The sequence below is a fragment of the Penicillium canariense genome, assembly GCF_028826845.1.
Source record: "Penicillium canariense strain IBT 26290 chromosome Unknown utg000004l_segment0_segment0, whole genome shotgun sequence".
In the NCBI taxonomy this organism is placed as follows: domain Eukaryota; kingdom Fungi; phylum Ascomycota; class Eurotiomycetes; order Eurotiales; family Aspergillaceae; genus Penicillium; species Penicillium canariense.
In genome coordinates this window covers 929,703-949,323 of record NW_026622731.1, presented here as the reverse complement: position 1 = coordinate 949,323, position 19,621 = coordinate 929,703, and the positions used below count along the sequence as shown (strand labels likewise).

At 51.8% G+C, this 19,621-nt stretch overlaps 6 protein-coding genes across 6 annotated transcripts; 3 read left to right on the top strand and 3 right to left on the bottom strand.

Moving 5' to 3' along the window:
• Positions 1-252: 252 nt before the first annotated feature.
• On the bottom strand, positions 253-1,729 carry N7482_006686 (putative DnaJ domain protein (Mas5); the record flags this gene model as incomplete). Its single annotated transcript, XM_056688811.1, has 4 exons — positions 253-805; positions 861-1,516; positions 1,575-1,633; positions 1,705-1,729. Coding segments are annotated over 4 exons (1,293 nt in total), but the record flags the coding sequence as incomplete, so codon positions are not given.
• A 359-nt stretch (positions 1,730-2,088) lies between these two features.
• N7482_006685 (glutamate--tRNA ligase MSE1) lies at positions 2,089-4,213 on the top strand (the record flags this gene model as incomplete). Its single annotated transcript, XM_056688810.1, has 7 exons — positions 2,089-2,370; positions 2,399-2,471; positions 2,531-2,568; positions 2,622-3,038; positions 3,095-3,352; positions 3,405-3,571; positions 3,631-4,213. The coding sequence occupies 7 exons, from the start codon at positions 2,089-2,091 to the stop codon at positions 4,211-4,213; spliced, it is 1,818 nt and encodes a 605-aa protein (XP_056541239.1).
• Positions 4,214-4,863: 650 nt separating this feature from the next.
• N7482_006684 (esterase/lipase family protein) lies at positions 4,864-5,941 on the top strand (the record flags this gene model as incomplete). The annotated part of the gene is made up of 5 exons (XM_056688809.1): positions 4,864-4,882; positions 4,949-5,178; positions 5,236-5,292; positions 5,350-5,679; positions 5,741-5,941. The coding sequence occupies 5 exons, from the start codon at positions 4,864-4,866 to the stop codon at positions 5,939-5,941; spliced, it is 837 nt and encodes a 278-aa protein (XP_056541238.1).
• Positions 5,942-5,963: 22 nt separating this feature from the next.
• Positions 5,964-8,240, top strand: N7482_006683 (uncharacterized protein; the record flags this gene model as incomplete). The annotated part of the gene is made up of 1 exon (XM_056688808.1): positions 5,964-8,240. The coding sequence occupies one exon, from the start codon at positions 5,964-5,966 to the stop codon at positions 8,238-8,240; it is 2,277 nt and encodes a 758-aa protein (XP_056541237.1).
• Positions 8,241-8,472: 232 nt separating this feature from the next.
• N7482_006682 (alpha/beta fold hydrolase) lies at positions 8,473-9,273 on the bottom strand (the record flags this gene model as incomplete). The annotated part of the gene is made up of 1 exon (XM_056688807.1): positions 8,473-9,273. One exon carries the CDS (start codon positions 9,271-9,273, stop codon positions 8,473-8,475), a length of 801 nt encoding a protein of 266 aa, XP_056541236.1.
• A 689-nt stretch (positions 9,274-9,962) lies between these two features.
• Positions 9,963-18,782, bottom strand: N7482_006681 (FMP27 family protein; the record flags this gene model as incomplete). The annotated part of the gene is made up of 3 exons (XM_056688806.1): positions 9,963-10,014; positions 10,069-10,172; positions 10,236-18,782. 3 exons carry the CDS (start codon positions 18,780-18,782, stop codon positions 9,963-9,965), a joined length of 8,703 nt encoding a protein of 2,900 aa, XP_056541235.1.
• Positions 18,783-19,621: the final 839 nt, after the last annotated feature.

The window sequence follows — 19,621 nt, the reverse complement described above, 5'->3', positions numbered from 1 at the left end:
GCCGGAGCCGACCCCACGGAGTTCTTCCGACATCCCACACATGGGACCCACCCCAGTTGATACCGCAAGATTATTCAGACAGGTCGATATATAAAGAATGAAGATAATCAATTCTAAAGTTGTTGGTCTACTGTACTATCATAATTGTGAAGGGAGATGTTGAAACCTCGAAAAGAATGAAAAGTCACAGGGAAAAGCAAAACCCCAGACGCCTTCTATGCCTGCGAAGCATGAAACCCTAGTTTTCCGCATTTACTGAGTCGCGCACTGCGCTGGCTCCTCATCCTCATCATCATCCTCCACCCAGGCCGATCCGCCGTGCGCATCCCGAGCACCGAACTCGTCCATGTTGCCGTTGGGGTCGTACTCGACCTCGTCCACGGTGGTCGCCTCGATAGCTGGGTCGGGCTTGGGAAGCAGCTCCCGGAGCTTCTCAAGCATCTCGGGAGTGGGATTCCACGTCTCATCGGGGAACTTCACGTTCACAGCCAAGTAGAGGTCACCCCGGGAGTCGCTGCGCTTGATTGGCATACCCTCGCCGCGGATCTTGAGGACTTGTCCGGTAGACAGAGTCCTGCCAGCCGGGTGGTTAATCTCGATACCCCGTCCATCAAGATGCTTGAGCACAACGCGCGAGAACCCAGTCAATGACTCGGCCAGGGTGATATCAATAGCAGCCCGCAGATCGGCGCCAGCACGGTCGAACACGGGGTGCTCCTCCTGGACCAACTTGAAAACGATGTCGCCATTCTCACAGTCTGGGATCTGATCTGCCTCGCCCTCCAGGACAATCTTCTCTCCCTCACTAGAAAAAGATTTGTGAGAACGATTTACAGCCTGAATAATTTGACAGGACTTACCGTGAGCCAGGGGTGATATAGATTTCCAGCATCTTCTTCTCCTCGGTCGTCCGGTTTCCTTTGCACTTCTTGCACTTGTCCTTGGGGCTGAAGAACGAGCCCTGGCCATTGCACACGGAGCAAGGCCGTGTCTGTTTGGTAAGAAACTGGCCCATTTGGGTAATCACCTCCTGAAGACCATGACCATCGCAGGTGGAGCACTTTTTGGCCTTGGCCTTCTCTTTCCCACCCTTGCCCTTGCACAGGCCGCAAATGACGTTCTTGGTACTGGCAAACTTGACGGTCTTGCCCTTGTACAAATCCTCCAGGCTGACTTCATAGTCCTGCTCTTCGTTCGGGCTTCGCCGCGGTCGGCCACCTCCAGGCATACCGCCGGGCATGCCGCCAGGCATACCTCCCATGCCACCCATGCCACCCATTCCACCACCCATGCCGCCGAACATCTGTGCCAAAAGATCATCTATATCGGGCCCGCCCATTCCACTCATTCCAGGCTCACCAGAGCCGTTGAAGGCGGACATGCCATGTGTGTCGTAGAGGTGGCGCTTATCATCATCGGAGAGAATTTCGTATGCCTTCTGAACATTGATAAATTTGGCTTCAGCCGCGGGGCGCTCGTCTTCAGGGACTTTGTCGGGGTGGTTGACAAGAGCGGCCTATCAAACACTGCTGTTAGCCTCCAATATAATGTAATGCCAGCGACACTCGATTTACCTTCCGGTAAGCCTTCCGAATCTCGTCAGTGCTCGCGCCTCGGTGGATCTCTAGGACCTCTGGAGGGGAAGAAAGGTCCAGTCAATCATCTCTCCTCCTCAGATTATTCCATAGAAGTGATTGCACATACCATAGAGGTCGACTTCGATTCCAGACACTAAAGTTCGAGTTAGAAAGAAGCCCAACAAAACAGACCGTCAGAGGCCCGTCGCAAATGAGGGAGGGGAAGCATACTGGGTGCGGATTGCAGCTAGTGGAGGAAAATGCGGCCTGAAACAATAGCAGAAATATGCGCTGCAGGATCTGACGCCAAAAGACCGGATAAAGCGCGATGTGAAAAGGGAGAAAGGACGCGAAGGCTGCGATGTTGGTCCAGCGGAGTTTGCCCACCGAAATTTTGTCACTTTGTCGGGGAAGCGCGCGGAGCTGCCGAACCTCCGCAAAAAATTCCCAACCCCATTAAATCACATGAACCACTCTATCAAACACCCTCACGCCCTCAGATCTGACCGTCATGAGGAGCCCTCACAGCCGGCTTTTTGCCCGGCGATCTTGGACCTGCATGCAGTGTAGAGCTTCGTCCTCCTCTACGGGCGCAAATGTTCGCAAGCCGAAGAACAACCTTCCCGACGCCCCTGCGCGAACGCGTTTTGCGCCGTCGCCAACCGGATACCTTCATTTGGGATCTTTGCGGACTGCGCTGTTTAACTACCTTCTTGCCAAGCGGACTGGAGGCCAGTTTTTGTTGCGCATTGAAGATACCGATCAGGTTCGGACGCCGTCGCAGTCCGGTATGGTATGCGAGCAACTGCTGACATGCGCAGAAACGTACGATTCCAGGAGCAGAAGAGCGATTGTACGATGACCTACGGTGGGCGGGACTGAATTGGGATGAAGGTAGAATTCATATGCATGCAATGGCAAAGGTTGGAAACAGGCTAATCTAGCAACTGCAGGCCCTGTTGTTGGCGGCCCCTATGGACCATACAGACAAGTAAGAATCAAGTCTTTTTCAAATCGGACAGAGCTAACGCATGTCACGCATAGTCTGAGCGAATAGCCCTATATCGAACCCATGCTGACGATCTGATCTCCAACGGCCATGCCTACCGATGCTTCTGTTCCTCAGAGCGCCTCGATTCGTTCGCGCGTCACCGTAGCCAAGCAGGGCTGCCCCCGGGGTACGATAGGAAATGCGCCGATATCTCCTCAGAAGAATCGGAAGATAGAGCATCCAGGGGCGAGGCACATGTGGTCCGGTTGAAGGTCGAGGGTTACCCCATGTTCAACGATCTGGTCTACGGCAAAACGGGACAGAACAAGACCAACAGCAGCAAATTGGATTTCATTGATCGGGTCTATGACGATCCAATTTTGTTGAAATCGGACGGGCACCCGACCTACCATCTGGCCAATGTGGTGGATGACCATTGTATGAAGATCACTCATGTTATCCGGGGAACGGTAGGCCTCTTCTGTACTCTTCCAGGTGAGGGGGGGCTATTGCTAATATCTTACAGGAATGGATGCCCTCTACGCCAATGCATATGGCACTATATGCCGCTTTCAAATGGGCTCCACCACGCTTTGGCCACGTTCCCCTGCTCGTCGACAAAACCGGGCAGAAGCTCAGCAAGCGGAATGCAGACATCGATCTCTCCTCATTCAAAGACCAACAAGGAATCTTCGCTGCGACCTTGGTCAACTTTTGCTCTCTTTTAGGCTGGTCTCACTCCCAGAAGTCTGATATCTTCAGCTTGGAGGAGCTTGAGCAGATTGTATGTTCTTCCAGCTAGCTAGGGCTGATCGTTTGGCTGACAAAAGTTTCAGTTCAACCTCAAAATTACTCGTGGAAACACTGTGGTTGCCTTTGAGAAGCTCTGGTTCCTTCAAAAGGCGCACGCTCAGCGATTTGCGACAAATGGCGGTTCCCAATTTGAAGAAATGGTGAACAGGGTGTGCACTGTCGTCGAAGATGGCCACACCGTGGAGAAGCTGTAAGTCTCATCTGCCACGTTTCACTGCACATGCTCCTAGCCTAACACTATTTCCGTAGTTCCTCTATCCTCCAAGGCCGCACGCTGTCCGAGTATATCACTCCGCTCCTGCGCGCAGACGCCAAATCTTACACGACAGCGAAAGAATTCGTGGAGCGTAATTCCCACTTTTTCACTACACAACTCGACCGTGCGCCATATACACCAACACCATCCTCTGTCTCATCAGAATCTCCCACAGTTCCAATGCAAGCGCTTCACACGGCGGCGGCAGCTCTGACCCTCGTCCCACCAGCCCACTGGACGATCGAGACTCACCGTGAAAATATTACCTCCTACGACGGTTCCGACGCTGTCACCATCCCATCCGGGACTGCCAATGCAGTCGCCACTGACAAGGTCTTTAAGAAAGAACTCTATCATTACCTCCGCTGGGCATTGTCAGCTTCTGCACCGGGACCTGGTATCCCGGAGATTATGGCTATCCTGGGACGGGAGGAGACGCTGCGTCGAATTCAGGATGCCAAGGCTTTGACGCAGTCTCTGGTGCCGCAGACCGGACGACGGGTTCCGAAGGCTTCTGGGGAGAAGAAACTGCAGGAGGACCGAAGTTGGATGGGAACCCTTGCTCCTGAGACATAAAGTAGGAATCACCATTTATAAACAGGACGGAATGTGTATGATGATCGACTGCTGTTATGCAAAATAGATCTATCGGAATAGGAATATTCACTGGTATCGGGTGTTCTTTACCCGAGGGGATCTCTGGAGCCTGTTCGCTCTCCATCAAACCCTACCAATAGCATCAACTAAGGAATAGCCCGTAAGTTGATTGGTCAGGTTATGCAAGTCTTGTATCTTTATCAACTGGCATGCGTAGTCGCCGGAGGCGTGTCAGCCTCGCTGCAAGGAGACGCTTTGGTGGATTGACTGGCGCTACGTCGATTGGGGTTTCTACTGGCGGTAGCGGTTGGTGCCCGGCGCCGATGCATATTACCCCGCTTAAGATAGCAGTGCCTTGGTCGACATATGCATGTATGAAACGGCGAGTGTTTCACATTATATACCGATTTTATATTGGGCTATGGACCAAATCGATGCTACCTGGCCGTAAGCATGCTCTGTCAACTATTAAGGCGCAACTCACGCTGCCGAGGAACCGGAGGCAATATGATATGATCTATGATCTCTAGGATTATCACGCGCGCCGAATTGGGCACCTGAAATGCGGCTCTTGTCTAAACGTTCGCCAAAAAAGCGATCTCCCATTGGCATCAAATATTTCTATGATAATGACAATTGTGATATTGAGTAGGTAGTATTTGTCGGGTCCACAATTTGCGGTTGACTGATACGATCGTCGACAATGCAGTATAGTCTTTGTACACGGGTTGACCGGCGACTACGAACAAACGTGGAAAGCAGAAAATGCAGCGGACCCGTGGCCAAAGAGCTTATTACCTTCTATAATCACAAATGCTCGGTTACTCACATTCGGATACGATGCGAACGTGATTGGAAAAGGCCAAGTATCGGAAAATGGGCTTAGAGAGCATGCAATGGCTTTGGTGAATGATCTTGCGCGCGTCAGAAACAAGACAAAAACAGTAAGGCATCAACAATGATACTTGACTCTCCTGGACTTGACCTTACATGAGGTACAGAACGAACGTCCGATTATATTTGCCTGCCATAGCCTTGGGGGGCTCCTCTGTAAAGATGTAAGTCACTCTAAATACTACTACATGTCTATCCTGAGCTAAGTTAGTCGAGCACAGGCCCTCGGTTATGCCAGAGACTGTCTAGAAGAGAGGCATCGGCAGATCAATTGTTGCACTCGCGGAATTGTTTTTATTGGCACTCCTCATCATGGCTCCGATCTTGCACCTGTTGCCAGAAAGCTGGCGAGATATCTGGGAAGATTCAAACAGACTAATTCTGCAATCCTTGACGTTCTGGAAAAGGGCTCCGATACTTTGTCACGGATTCAGCGTGACTTTGCAAACATGCTTCGTTCACGAAATGAAGTGTCAAAAGACCCCAGCCATTTATCGCCCATTGAGATTGTATGCTTCTTTGAAGAACTTCCATTAGATATCGTTGGTACCGTGAGTCAGATCGACTATCTGATAACATGTACATCTGTTGACCGCCATTCTCGTCGCTCAGGTTGTCTCCAAAGACTCGGCGATCATGCCGTCCTCGAATGCGATCGGACTCCACTGCAACCATATTGATATGACCAAGTTCGACGACAAGGAGGACGAGAATTTCGACCGTATCGCCGCAGAGCTCCAAGAGATGTGCAATAAAATTGCGGGAGACAAGACCGACAAGACGGATAGAACGAGCCTGGCTTCTCATAGTTAGTTAACCTGCTGCGCATAATGCGATGAATACTGATATGTTTGGAGACAAGAGTCCCTCTGGTTGCTATAACATGAGCACGCTCGGAAACCCATACTTTGTAGGGAGGGCTGAAAAGCTCGAGGAACTGGAGCAAAAGCTCGTTCAAAACAAGGAATGCCAGAAACTTGCCGTTGTAGGGCTCGGCGGGGTGGGAAAAACGCAACTTGCCTTGCAATTTGCGCTGAAATTGAGAAACAAAAAGCCGGCATATTCGATTTTCTGGGTGTCAGCCCTCAGCAGGGCAGCCTTTGAGCAAGATTACTTTAAAATTGCCCAAGAGCTGAATCTCATTCACACTGCTGATCCCGAAAAGATCGAAGATGTGGAAATGCGAGTGAAGAGGCATCTGAGTGGTGAACATGGAGGGCAGTGGCTCTTCATTATTGACAATGCCGACGATGAGGGCGTATTGTTTGGCCAGCCTGAGCGCCCTGGGATTATGAAATTCCTCCCAGAGAGCCCCGACGGGCTGATGCTGTTCACCACACGACATCAAAAGGCAGCCGTTTCCCTTGCCCGGTCCGACGTCGTTGAGCTCCATGAACTGAGTCCGGATGAAGCGAGAAGCTTCTTCGAGAAGTCCGTGCTCCGGAAGGAGATGCTCGCGGAGACGGAGGTGGTCGGAGAGCTCCTCAAGGAACTCACGTTCCTCCCATTGGCCATTACTCAAGCCGCGGCATATTTGAACGAAACCAAAATGTCTCTTGTTCAGTATCGCCGACTCCTCAATAAGTCCGAGACCGACATGCTGGGACTCCTCAGCCGGGAGTTTCACGACGAAACGACGCAGAGACGAAATGCTGTGGCGACCACATGGCTAGTCTCTTTCAACCAAATTCGGGAAAACAATCCCACTGCAGCTAGCCTGCTTTCCTTCATATCCTTCCTCGAGCCGAGGGCCATACCAAAGCCAATCCTGCCATCTGTGCTTCCGGAAGAAGAGATGGAGTATGCGCTTGGCACCTTGTGCGCGTACAACTTTCTGGCTCAGCAAACCGATGAAAATATGTATGAGATGCATAGACTGGTGCATCTGGCAACTAAGCTGTGGATCCAGAAGCACAGCCTGGTCGACGAGGAGGGCGAAAAGGTCCACAATCATCTCGTTAACATCATCCCCGAAGGGCGTTATGAAAACCAGCCCTTGTGGACTCTCTACCTTCCGCACGTACTGAGTCTCCTGAAGGCCAAGGGCGGCAAGGAAAGAGACTTGGCCAGAGGATGCCACCTCTCCCGGAGAGTCACAAGCTACCTATATGCATGCGGCCGGTTGAAGGATGCCCTCGTCTCGTCCGTGGCGGTGTGTGAGTGGTCCAGCCACAACGAAGATGCCGAGGACCCAGATCGGCTTGGTTCAGAACTGGAACTGGCCAAGATCTACTTGCACATCGGCCAGCACCGAAAGGCAATGCCTATTTTGACTCGCCTGGCGAGAATGTATAGAAAGCTATGCGAAGGAACGCATCCAGATTATATTTATATCCATCGGGAGCTCGCCGCCTGCCATTTAAGAAATGGCGAGGATGAGCAGGCGGTCGATATTCTGCAACGCCTCGTCGCGATCCTCAAGGATCGTTGTATCACCAACGAGGAGGAGTTGTTCCAATGCAGCTACGCACTGGCAAGGGCCTACCTATTCCGGGAAAATACAACGCAAGCAGCGGAGGCTTTACAGCCTATCCTGGAGGCACGCGAGTACATCCTGGATGAAGATCACCCGGAACGGATCAGGTTGCAGCTGATTCTGGCACAGACCCACCGATTGAAGGGTCAATATCCGGCGGCAATTAAGATCCTCAAGCGCATCGTTGAGATGGAGCACACCACACTGCATGAGAATGGACTCGAGTTTACGGTGCCTCAATTTGCGCTTGCATTGACGTACATTTCCGCCGGTCAGCCCGCGCAGGCCGTCCCAATCCTACGACAAGTTGTCGCCACCCACGAGGCAACCTCCGATGAATCGTATGAATATCTTCTCCGAGCGCAGAGTCTTCTGGGGAAAGCCTGCGTCATGAACGGCCAACGAGTAGAGGGAATGAGGCGATTGCAGCACGTGTGTTCCGTTCGAGAGAAGCTTCAAGACAAGACACATCCGCGGCGAATCTTGTCCGAACTTGATCTTGTGAGAGCATATAAAACCTGTGGACGTATGGAGGAGGCCAAGAGCCTGCACAGTCGCCTAGCCACGGTCTGGAAGGACCTTAATGAAGGAGAGATAAATTGGATCGAAAGAAAACTACCTTCAAGTTCGTTTTAGGCGGCAACTACAAGGAGCGGATTCAATGAAAACGGAGTGAGACGAATAGAGACGCCAATTGTGTGTGTCGTCAGACCACGAAGTGAATACCCCAGCCATCCCAATTCTGTCCGTGGGAGTAATGCGAGCTCCGCCAAGCACCAGCCAGCTACAACGTATGCAAAGGTGATCTTGTGTTTGGTGTCAAACAATATTGGAAACTTTTGATCTCATTCTTGAAATCTATTGCGATCTATGAAGTTCGAGCGAAGAAGAGGGCAATCCGACGATACATTTCCACCGGGTTGGAATACATCGGGAAATGCCCACTCCCTTCAATGTACGCCAAATCCACGCCTTCCTTCTCCAAGAGACCCAAATAGGACAGCCCGCGATTCTCTTCGCCATACATGAACATTCTCGGGCACGGGAGCGCTACAAACTTATCCAGGAGATCGCCGTGATCGGACAGGCGCACCATGGACTCGAAGATTGGTCGCACGGCACCTGCCCGGACTCGCGCGCGCAACGTGCTCGCATACAAAGGACTTGCGTGGGATTTGGTCTTGCGGGTACGGTCGATGAATTCATCGAGGAATGCTTCCGGATCATCAGTCGGGAAGGTGAAGATTTGTCGACTGAGGAAGCAATCTTCCGGTGCGAGATTGCCCTTGATGTCTACAAAGCTGAGGACCTGGTCGGGATGCTTATGGGCGAGCAGGAGCGCAGTGAGCCCGCCCATGGAATGGCCCATGATGTGGAAGTGGGTGATTTGGAAGTGTTCGAGGACCGCCTCTGCTGTGGCGACTAAGAAAGGGATATCGGTGGCGGAGAGCCTGTCGCTCGTGGAGTGGCCACACCCGGGGGCGTCATACGCGATGAAGCCATGCTGGTGCAGAGTGGGATGAAGGACCAGATCGGCCAAATCTTCCTTGCACGATCCAAAGCCATGGAGAAACAGAATCGGCGGCTTAGGGCTCAGACTATGGATAGTAGAAAGATGGAGGTTCACTCCTTGGACTTGAAGCGGGATTGTCGCGTAGGTGAGCGACATGTGGAACGAGCGTAGCGAGGGACTAAAGGAATCGAGGCCTTCGACCAAAATTGAAATCTAAGAAACTATATAGTCATGTAGAGGGAGAGAAAGAAATATGAGATCAAGCTCGGTCAAGTGGCTCGGTGCCACAACTTCTTGCCGCCACTGATATGGGGGGCGTTGAAATTGGTCCATAGCATCGGAACCATGGATCACCGATGGATTCTCCTTTTGAGGTACACGCACTCAAGAGGGGATAAGTGTGGCATCAATATCAGTAGCAGCACCCAAGACAGGTAGGTATTCGAAATTATCATATTGGAAAGGAAGAGTAAAAGAAGCCGCCACTCCCCCAATGCATGAATGCTCAGCCGAAATACAAAAATAATGAGAATAAATCCAGAGAAGAGAACAACTAAGGCGAGAATTTTGCGTCTCCCACCGCCAGAGACCAACTGATAAGAAACAGACACGAATCAAACGCCTATATACGGCCCCGCTGCACATGGAGGGTATCTAAGAGTAAGACACGAGGCCCGGGGGGGGGGGGGGGGGACGCACGGGATGTTGATGGTGGGGGTGCTTTACACGGGTTGAATAGGGTTAGTGAACAGGGGTTGAAGGTCAAAAGGGTAAAATAAGAGGTGGCAGAGGGTGGTAGAAAAATTAGATAAGTTTAGAGGGCAGAGGATGAACGTAGGGTGTGGTCACTTCCGGTTCATCAATTTCCGGCCGAGGTTGCGGATGGTTCTTTTTTGGCTGCAGATAACAGTTAGAACACAGTTTGTATACTCTAGGATGGGCAATTTGTACCTGTCGTCCTGTTCAGCACCATTCCCATTCCCTCCGATGATTGTGGTAACGGTGTGGCTGGAGGTTACGGGTCGGACGGGGGCATTGACGAAGCGTCGTGACTCCTGGGGAATCAGTGAGCATTTGCATGCATGAGAAATATGGTAGTAGGGAGACACGGTACTCACCTCCCAGCGAGAATCCACGTCGACATCACCGGCAGACTGAGAGTCGTCGAAAGTCGCGTCCTGATCCTGGCTGTCATGCGCATCCGAGTTCAGAGACAGAGAACGAGCCAATGGCGAAGCATTCGATTGCATAGACTTTCTCGAGGGCGACTCGGAGTATTCGCTATTTGAGTCGAAGCTCGTCAGACTCGGCGCTTGGCCCCTATCGAGGTTCGGAATGTTGCTCCCGTTGGGTAGGAGTTGGGACGAAGAGGCAAGCTCGCGGAAGCGTTTTTGCTGCTGCTTGGAGGGCCGATGGTGCGAGAACTTGTTTCCGAGGATGGCGGGCGCATGCGAGATGAGAGCCTTGATGACGTCCTTCTTCAGGCGCAGCGCGAGATCCAGATTGGACCAGGTCTTGTTACTATACTCCAGAACTGGGAGGCGGAAGACAAAATCGTGGAGGTCTTCGATATTGTGCTCGCCTTTGCCCTTGTAGCTCATGCAGAGAACCACGTCGTGCACTTTGACCCGGGCCAACGTCATGTAATTGGAGGCTCGGGAAATCATTTGCGAAAGATCGTCGGTGGGCTCCTTAGATTTACCGCTGCGGTTACCTTTGCTCAGACCGAACTTCTTCTTCTCCTCGGTGCTTGTGCTGTGGCTTGACAAAGATCTTTGTGTGGGCTGCTTTGACAACATGCGAATGCTATCCACGGATCGTTTCTTTGAAAGGCCACCTGTGGTTGCAGGACGGGGCAGCTGCTTGGTGTTGTCGGGCACGCCTAGACGCGCGTTGTTGCTTTTCTGGATGGGTGTCATCGCAAGACTCTTGAGATGGCTCGAGCGGCGACTGGAGCTATGCTCTTCAGAGAGAGACAAAGTTGGCTGGAGTCTCAATTCAATGGACCCAGGGCCGTTGGACATGGCCTGCAGGTCGTCCATTGAGACGTTGTCCTCGTCGGTGCTCATTGACTGGTTCATGTTCGGGATGTTTGAGCCGTCATCCTCGTTATCCTCGCCATCTGACGCATCAAGAGGTTTCATATTCTTGATCATGAAAGGTGAGAAGCCGCCATTCTCGAACGCGCCGGAGCCCATGTTAGGGAAAATGTACTCGAAGAGTCTTTGGCCAAGCTCACGTTCCAACTGTATCTTGAGCGGGAACAACGACACTTCGAAGTTGTCAACCACAGGGATGCCAGCGACAGCCTCCATCATATGCCACTTGACGCGCAGCATAAAATCGTCCAAAGGCCGGGGTTGGTCGAGATACGGCGCGATGATCTGAGGATAGATAGCATCCGGGAGAAGATTGAGTCCACTAAGACGCTCGATAGCCACAAGGTTGTGGTTAGATCCATCGGTATTGTCTGTGCGCTCATATTGAGCATTTCTGAGTTGGAACTCCACAAGGGGGGCAGATGCCTCCTTCATCAAATGCCAGACAACCTCAGCAGCAGAGATACTCCAGCGCAGAACACCATCTGTCTTAGACGAGCTGGGATCAGCTCGCCTTTGAGAGGTGGTGATCGCTTTCATCATGAAAAACAGTTCGTCTTCACACTGAGAAAGGTCTCGCTCGAGGGACAGACGATCCTCCCAGCCCTGTTTATCCAAGTACTTCGCATTGATCTGGAAGTACTCTTTGATTTCCTGAAATTGCCGAATACGCGACTGCAGCTTGAATACCGCCTCGGGAGCGCCACGAAGGTCGCTAAAGTCGGATGTGAGCATGATCTTCTCCAGGCGCTCATTCCGAACTTTCTCGAGAGGTTCGCTGTAGAGCATGAGATCCAAGACAATGATGTACAGGGAATAGTACTCTGCAGAATCGCAGATCGCACGGAAGTGAGGGAAGTCAACGCTGATCTGGTCCATCCTGGTTTCGTCACCTCCGGGGTGCGGACCTTGGTGACCCTTGGCCACCTCCTCGTTATACTTCAGACGGAGATTATTGTACTTGTCATAGCGAAGAGTGGCGGAGGTCTTTTGTACGATGCGAGAGAATCCAAATGGATTGAGCTCAAAGTCAAACATCGCTTCCAATGTCAACCAAGGCGGCCATGCAGATCCCGGTGCATTGCCGTACTTGTTGCCAGCATAGAACTGCAAATTTGCCATGAGGTTCTTCTGCGTTGCGACAAAGAACTGGGCACCGTCCATTTCGAGAGAGAAACGGCGCTGGACCAAGCCGCTGACATCGTCGGAGACGCGTTCTTTATCCATAATTGACACGACTTTAAGTTCCATGCCTTTCGCAGCTACCAACAAGACGGATTTGCGGTTCTTCTCGCTCATAAACTGGATCTGAGGAGCGATAAGTCGCAGGTAGTAGCTGTTCTGCGGCGTAAATTCCGGGGCAATGTTTTCACTAGAATTATCGGAGCTCGAAGGTGACTGGGTTGGTGGCTCGGATGGCTCAGTCTCCTCCACATGCACATATCGCTTGGCGTCGTTCAGCAGCTGCTCAATGCGGTCCGCCACATCCTCTTCATCATTATCACTGCGGGTCTGCCCCTTAGACATCTTAGGCTGTTTTCGCTTGTTTTTGTTTTGCTCCTCCACGATATCCAATATGAACTTGACTGCGCGTCGAGACATGTAGTAAACGAAGCCTCTTCGCTGACTCACTTGATGGCTGTAACGCAGTATGATGTTGCGGAGTGAGTTATTCCATTTCAGTTGCACATTGTGGATCATGAAACGGTTGTTGAAGTCGCTGGAGAACTCATCGGCAGCCGACGAGTAAAGCCCATCAAGGCCAGATGACCGGCCATCAGCAGTTGAATCTGCATCACGTCCTATTCGAGATGAAGTTTCACTTGCGGACACGTTAGGGCCCGACTTATTGCGATTTGGAGTTCGCTCATCGCGTGCCAAATGTCTCTCAAGTCGATTCAGGGTGGAAGTCAAGAACTTCCGTCTCCTTGCAAGGGACTCGGCCTGTCGAAGGTAATTGTCATGTTTGGCTTTCAAACTCGGATCGTGGTCGACATCCTTCATCAGATTGAGCTCCTGTTGCCCAATAGTACGATCGTAATTACGTATCTGTGCTTCAACGGTGGCAAGGCGATCCTTGGTCAATTCGATCTGCACCCGGCGAGGATCATTGGTCTCGGACATGACACAGTCATGAGTCGGCTCGTGCCCGAAAGTACTGAAGCCGGTCTCCTCGGGGCCAATGTCATCATGGTCCGTCTGGCGGAAGTAGGTAAACCGTGGGGTGAACGCAAGAGGTAAGATCTGCGTCCGGGGATTTGACTCTTGTGGAAGAATCCAATCAGGCTCCACGAAGTCATCCATATCAATCCAATCGAGATTATGATCAGGAATGGTAAACTTCGACAAATCGACCGAGGGCAGCGGTTGTTGGAAGGAAGATATGATGCCATCCCTATTTTGCTCGAGATCCTCGGCTGTCGTGCCTTCGATACTGGCGGAAACCGCTCTGAAGTCGGCTGATTGCAAGTCAATCAAGGCTTGGTTAATCCGCATCGCGCTTGTCTTTGTCTGCTTGGAGCGGCCCTTGGCCTGAGTCTTCATTTGCTCGCGGCGCTGATGGATATCCAGCTTCAGGGAGTCCAGGCGGACCTTGAGACCCGTTGCAGTCACAGCATTCTCTGCATAGTCTTCGCGGTCCTTGTGCTTGTAAATATGTGCCACGAACAAAGGTGCAAGGAGAAGTTTGTATTTGACTGTTGCCAGGTGCCGGTTAAACTTCTTGCTCGTTTTAGTGATTCCTGGGAATAGGGGCCCTTGGCGAACAGGAAGAGACATGACACCGGAGAAGAGAGACCACCAGTTGAAGAAGTGGGTGAAGAACCGAGGAGTCAAGTGTGTTGTGTTGTAACTTGCAGATGGCTGCACATCGTCCACAGACCAGTTCCTGCTTTGCGGCGCAATGACTGACACGGAGAGATGAATGTGGTCACTGCGGAAGCCACGGAATGCATCATAGCTTGCGCGCTCTGCCGGGTCGATAAATTTGGGATTCTTGAGAACAACCTCGTAATGCGGCCTGAATGCAAAGGATCGTGAATCGGCATCGACATCGCGCTCAAAGACCAATCCCGTTGCCCACTTGACATCACCAGATAGTTTCATGATAACCTTCTTAAAGTGGGCAGCGTTCTTCTGCTCGCTAGATGCGGAACTGCTCTCGATGTCTTCTGTGTTCGATTCGTTCGCATATCGAGCCTCCGCACTGTAATCGGGAATTGCCAGAACATATTCGCCGCTAGTCACGCTCATGAACTCCATCGGGTCGTCGCTGCTATGAATCTCCCACTTGACATCTCTTCGCCAGCACATGACGAAGCCGCTTCCGAATCCCGTCACCACATAAGGATCGCGGGAGCCCTTGAGGCGCAGATGAACATCGCCATCTTCCTTCCAAAGCACCTTGATTCGGGAGTGGAAGCTGAGTCGAATCTTATCCCAGAATCCAACCCTCTCTGAAGGGTCGATTTCGGGCTTGGTGAAACCTTCAATGATCTTCATCATATCCTGGATCACGGGTTGGTAAGAAATTCCCCAGGAGATGCTCGTGGGCAAGCTAGTGTTGATCTCAATGACGGGGTCGGAGTAGGTCTTCACAGGGGTCACAGACCGCCACACCTTGATGTGAAATGGATCGCTATGAGAGCCGTTAGAAAGATCAGTCGGTGGGACAAGTTCCACCTCAACCTGTCTTGCAGACTCATGATCACGAAATTCTTCGGCGATGACAAAGTTCGTTCGCAGTGACCAACTAGGGAGCCTAGGAGACTGCCCAGGTCGAAGGGCTGGGATATGAAGGAGGTCGAGAGGATAGTCTCGCAAGTTGACGCGTGCTTCACCCATCTCCAAATTGAAGCTCATTGGGACCAGCAAGCCATACTTCATAGACATAGGCATCCCCTTGCCGATTCGGTTGAGGAATGTGGGGTAGTCGTCAAGTGGGAAAGTCGGTTTGTCGATAACGAGATTAACATCGCTGATCAGCGCCGACATCAAACCCGGTCTGTTTGGAATGGCTAATATGGTCTCGGTCTCCACGACGTCATCTGGCGGTTCATCTGCACCAGAGAATAGATTCCTGACTTCCTTGATAGATGCGCCTTGGAACTTGAGAGAGGCATCAATTTTCTCCTTCCATACCTGAGCATTATGTTGTTGGAGCCGGTTCCAAGCAGCGTCTGTGGAGATCTTGTACTCGGATGACAGGCAGGTTGCACCCTCAGTATCATAACGGAACTTGGAACCCCGACCACGATTTTGCTCATCTTGCCTTGGCCGTGTGTCTGCGCTCCGACTTCTCCTGGTATCTTGACTAGTTCGTTCACTGCGCAGCGTTCGGTGACTTGACTTGGTTCGTAACCTTGACGAAGCCCGCCGTTGGTCCGACTCCAGGATCTTTTGAGCCTTCAATAAGAATGCATCTTCACGAGCCAAACGTTGGCCCTGCTCAATCAGACCAACCCGGTAGATGCAACCCAATTTCCATTCAAAGGCATCGTCCTCTAGCTCAAAGAGAAGAGCTTTGCTGCGAAGTGATATCCTAGGCACTTTTTTCGGCCCCTCAGGCTCTCGAACCGAGAAAAATTCTCTGCACCGATTCTTGAATCGATGGTGTAGTTGTTTAAAGGCTTTTGAGGTGTTGATAAGGTTGTCAAAAATGCGATGCATCACCATATGATGAGGAACACCCAATCGAATGAAATCGGCCCACAAATCAATTGATCTCTCCTCAACAAAGCTGGCACCGTGCTTCAATTTCATCTTGCGGAAATCAAGCCTGACGTTGTTCATGCTACCGATTCTAGCCCACACGCCCTTGAGTTTGGGTGCCTCCGCATGAACACGAACAAGATTAGCCTTGATATGTGGAGTGGAAAGACGTTGTGAGCCACCAGCAAGTCCATAAATTTGAAGCATCATGGAAGGGTCGGATGGCAGATTCATCTTCAGCTGGAAGACTGTCGCTTTGACATCGACTGTAAGGAGTTCGTTCTTGGGAGACGATGGAGATAAGGGGGGTGGTGGAAACGATATGCTGGCGGGACTCTTTGGCTTGCTTGAGGTTGACGCCGCGTTTTTTGCGGGAAGAGGCGTAAGCACATCCTGGATCACAGAAGTCGCAACACCCAGACAGTAGAAGCGATAAAGAGAATATTGAAGGTAGATGCCCTTGAACACGGAGTTGAGGTGGAGCACAGGCCCCAGTCGATCACTATGGGTGCTTAAAGAGATCTCGAATCGAGGAAGAGAGAAGAAAGGTTCGGGCTCAAGGTAGTCATCCGATTCGATGACGAATCCATCGAAGCCACGCGCGTGGAGCGCAAGTCGGCGGCCATCTGTAGCGCCGCGCTGAGTATGCTTGGGGGGCGATGTAGGAGTGAACCTGAACGGCGACTCATCACCGATTATGGAGTGGCTAGAGGTACGGCGTCTAGCGATACTCCCGACGTTGTGTTCTGTTTTCTGGGCCTTGTACTCCGCCTCCCAGGATTGCAACTGCAACGAGACGCCACGAGATATCTCGGAGACGGTAGTGTCAACCCCGGCAATTTCCACGCTGAAACCTGTGGCTTCAAATGAAAATTGAAGGAGCCACGGCGGAATCTTTCTCAATGGGCTTGATTTTCGCTCGTTCAGTGGCATGGGAACCCTCTTTTGCGGTTGCAGGTGCGTCCGGAACTGCTCAAGGACTTCGCGAATTCCACGATTGACTTCACCATTGATCATATGAACAGAGCAGTCGTTCAAACTCCCTGAGGCGATAACGCACACCTCCGGGCTTGCATTCAAGTGGCACTTGAGTTCCAGAGTCTCCGTCGTAAGTAGATTATGCTTGTCGCCGGCAGGGGTCTGGTAGTAGAATTTATGAGATGCAACCCGATAAATGGATGAGAGAGAATAGTGTGCGCCGCCCTCGGAAGAGTGTGATGATTCAACATCGAGCGAAATCGAGGATATGGATGAAATTAAGAGGTTATAGTCCTCAGGAGTGCCGGACTCTTTCTCAATAGGCAAAACGAATCGAATGACAGGTTCGTGAACGGATAGCTTGATGCTCGCTTTTGGGAGCAATCGCGAGATCAAATGATGATTATTTCTCTTCTTGACTCGAGGGGTAGATGCCCGCGCCTGCGCCAATTTTAAGAGCCGAGAGACGTGGTTTGGCTGCATATCGAGAGAGGGTGATGTAACAACCAAGTTGGCAAAAAAGACATTGGAATTCCGTTCTTCGGGGTTCGCGTCTTCAAAGGCGCTGACAGTCTTCGATGGCAGGGTCGTCTTGATCGTTGTCGTGGCCATGGGAATGTAAAGAATGTTGTCAGTTTCGCCCGAGTCGTCATCTAAGCTTACTGATAGCGAAATGGCCGCGAGGAGCGCTTGGTGAGCGACATCGTTCCGCTGGAAATACATGCGGTGCTCCGGGCTCTTCTGGTCCATCCGATGAAGATCGATTCCAAGTTCATGTGATACCACGTTCAGATAACCAGGATTCTGGCCGGCAGATAGAGACTGAAGACCGCGCGACAGCCGGAAGAAACTCAAAGCGACCTGAATTTCTTGAATACCACGGAGAATCGAGCTGGCAAACTCCTTAGAGTCTGCGACCGTTTGCACTATTGAATCATCTCGGCTGCCAGGCTTGTCCAACTCTTCCACAAAATCAGCGAAAGACATCTCATCGTCAGTCTCATTTGGCGCTAGAGACTTGGGAGGCTTCTGGGCCGACTTGATGCGTTGTACCATCGTGTTGAGGTCATCGTACGGGATATGCAATCGCCCAATCTTGAGCGCAATCGATGCATCCCGAAGGCCTTCCAGATCTTTATAGAGCAGGCCATGGAGGTTAACTCCAACGTTATCAAAAATCTCCGTCGGTTCTCGGCCGTCCACCGAGAGCAGAACATTTTGCACGTTCATAATCCATTCAGCTGGGCGCTGTTCACGAGACATATCTTTCTTGCGACGAAAGAGTTTGCCCCGTTCCACCATCTTGCTCCGAGTATCCACCGTCAACGAGAGCGAACCAACTTGAATCTGACCAGCATCAAGAAAATGAACCGAAGTATTGATCGCAGTGAGATCGACGAGGGCCAGCCAATTGATCTGACGATGCAACCTCTTGAGGCGCTCCTTCATGCGAGTCAGAGATCTCCATGTTTTGCTGCGTGGAGTGGACGATTCGGGGGTAGCGCTATCTTCGGAAGGACTCCCAGGACTCCCTGGACTTCTTCGACTCCCTGGGGCTGGCGAACCCAGGAAGTCTCGTGATTGTTCAGGTTTCCCTTTGGACAAAGCAGCCGAGTCCAGCGTAATTTTGAAGTCCGTCAGTCGAATGCTGATCCATGTTGGCTGTGCGAAGGACGGTGGGTGTAACGAGAAGCCAAGACCGCGGATTTCAATTTGTAGACCCTCCCTCGGAGCGTATGCGATGCGACGGAGCGAAAAGTAGCCGATACGTTGGATAGAGATTCCGGTCGATATTCGAACGATGGCAAAGACGAAGAAGGACGAGAGGTAGAGCAGGAGGAAGCCCACGAGGATCGAGGTTGGGTTGAAAAGGGTCATTGCGCCGTGCGATCAGCAGGGGCTAATCTGTCGAGCAAAGACACACCACACCACACGGTACATTGAGGGGATTGCGGTTGTGCTCAATTGTCTCCGTGACTGCGGTGTGAGCTCCCGGGTCTGGATCCTACCTCAGCTTTCGGAGTCTGGGGAACTGCAGTGGATGGCACGATTGCCCCAGACGGAGGCGCCAGTCCAGCGATTAATAGGACGCCGACAAGTACCGGATACCAGGTTGAATCCGATCACGAGGGAAGCGGTGCGAATGAATCATGCTTTCGTGGGGGAATAGTCGAGGTCGAGGCTGGAGTCTGGAGAAGACAGATTCATGGTTCGGTCGCGCCGGAGAAACAGCCTAGGAGCGGAAGGCTAATCTGCCAGCCAATCCGCCAATCCGCCACCCAAACCGGCTTTGCTCCGTATCTGTCAGTTCTGGAACCCTCCCACTTGGTCGGGAAGTATACTGCAGTTTTTGCTTATCGGCCTCACTCCTCCCTACACATTACGAAGTACTCGTGAGGGGCCACATGCAAGGCTGCTTACAATTCCACATCCCGGTCACTACATGCACTCGCTCCCCCCTCGCTTAGGTGTCGTTTTCCGGGCTCGTGTGCTGAGGCTCCGATGATTTCACCCTGCAGAGAATGCCGCGGGGCCTTCCCATGATCTGCGATCGGCGATAACTCGGCCCCTAATGGCGTCGCGTGGAAAGAAGATGGTCGGCTAGAAGGAATTGGAAGAATACAGTACATGGTTCGGCTTCTTGGTTTATAATACAGAATTTTGTGCTGTTCCACGCGGCACGTGCTGTACCGCAATAGTGGACCTGGGGGGGTGTC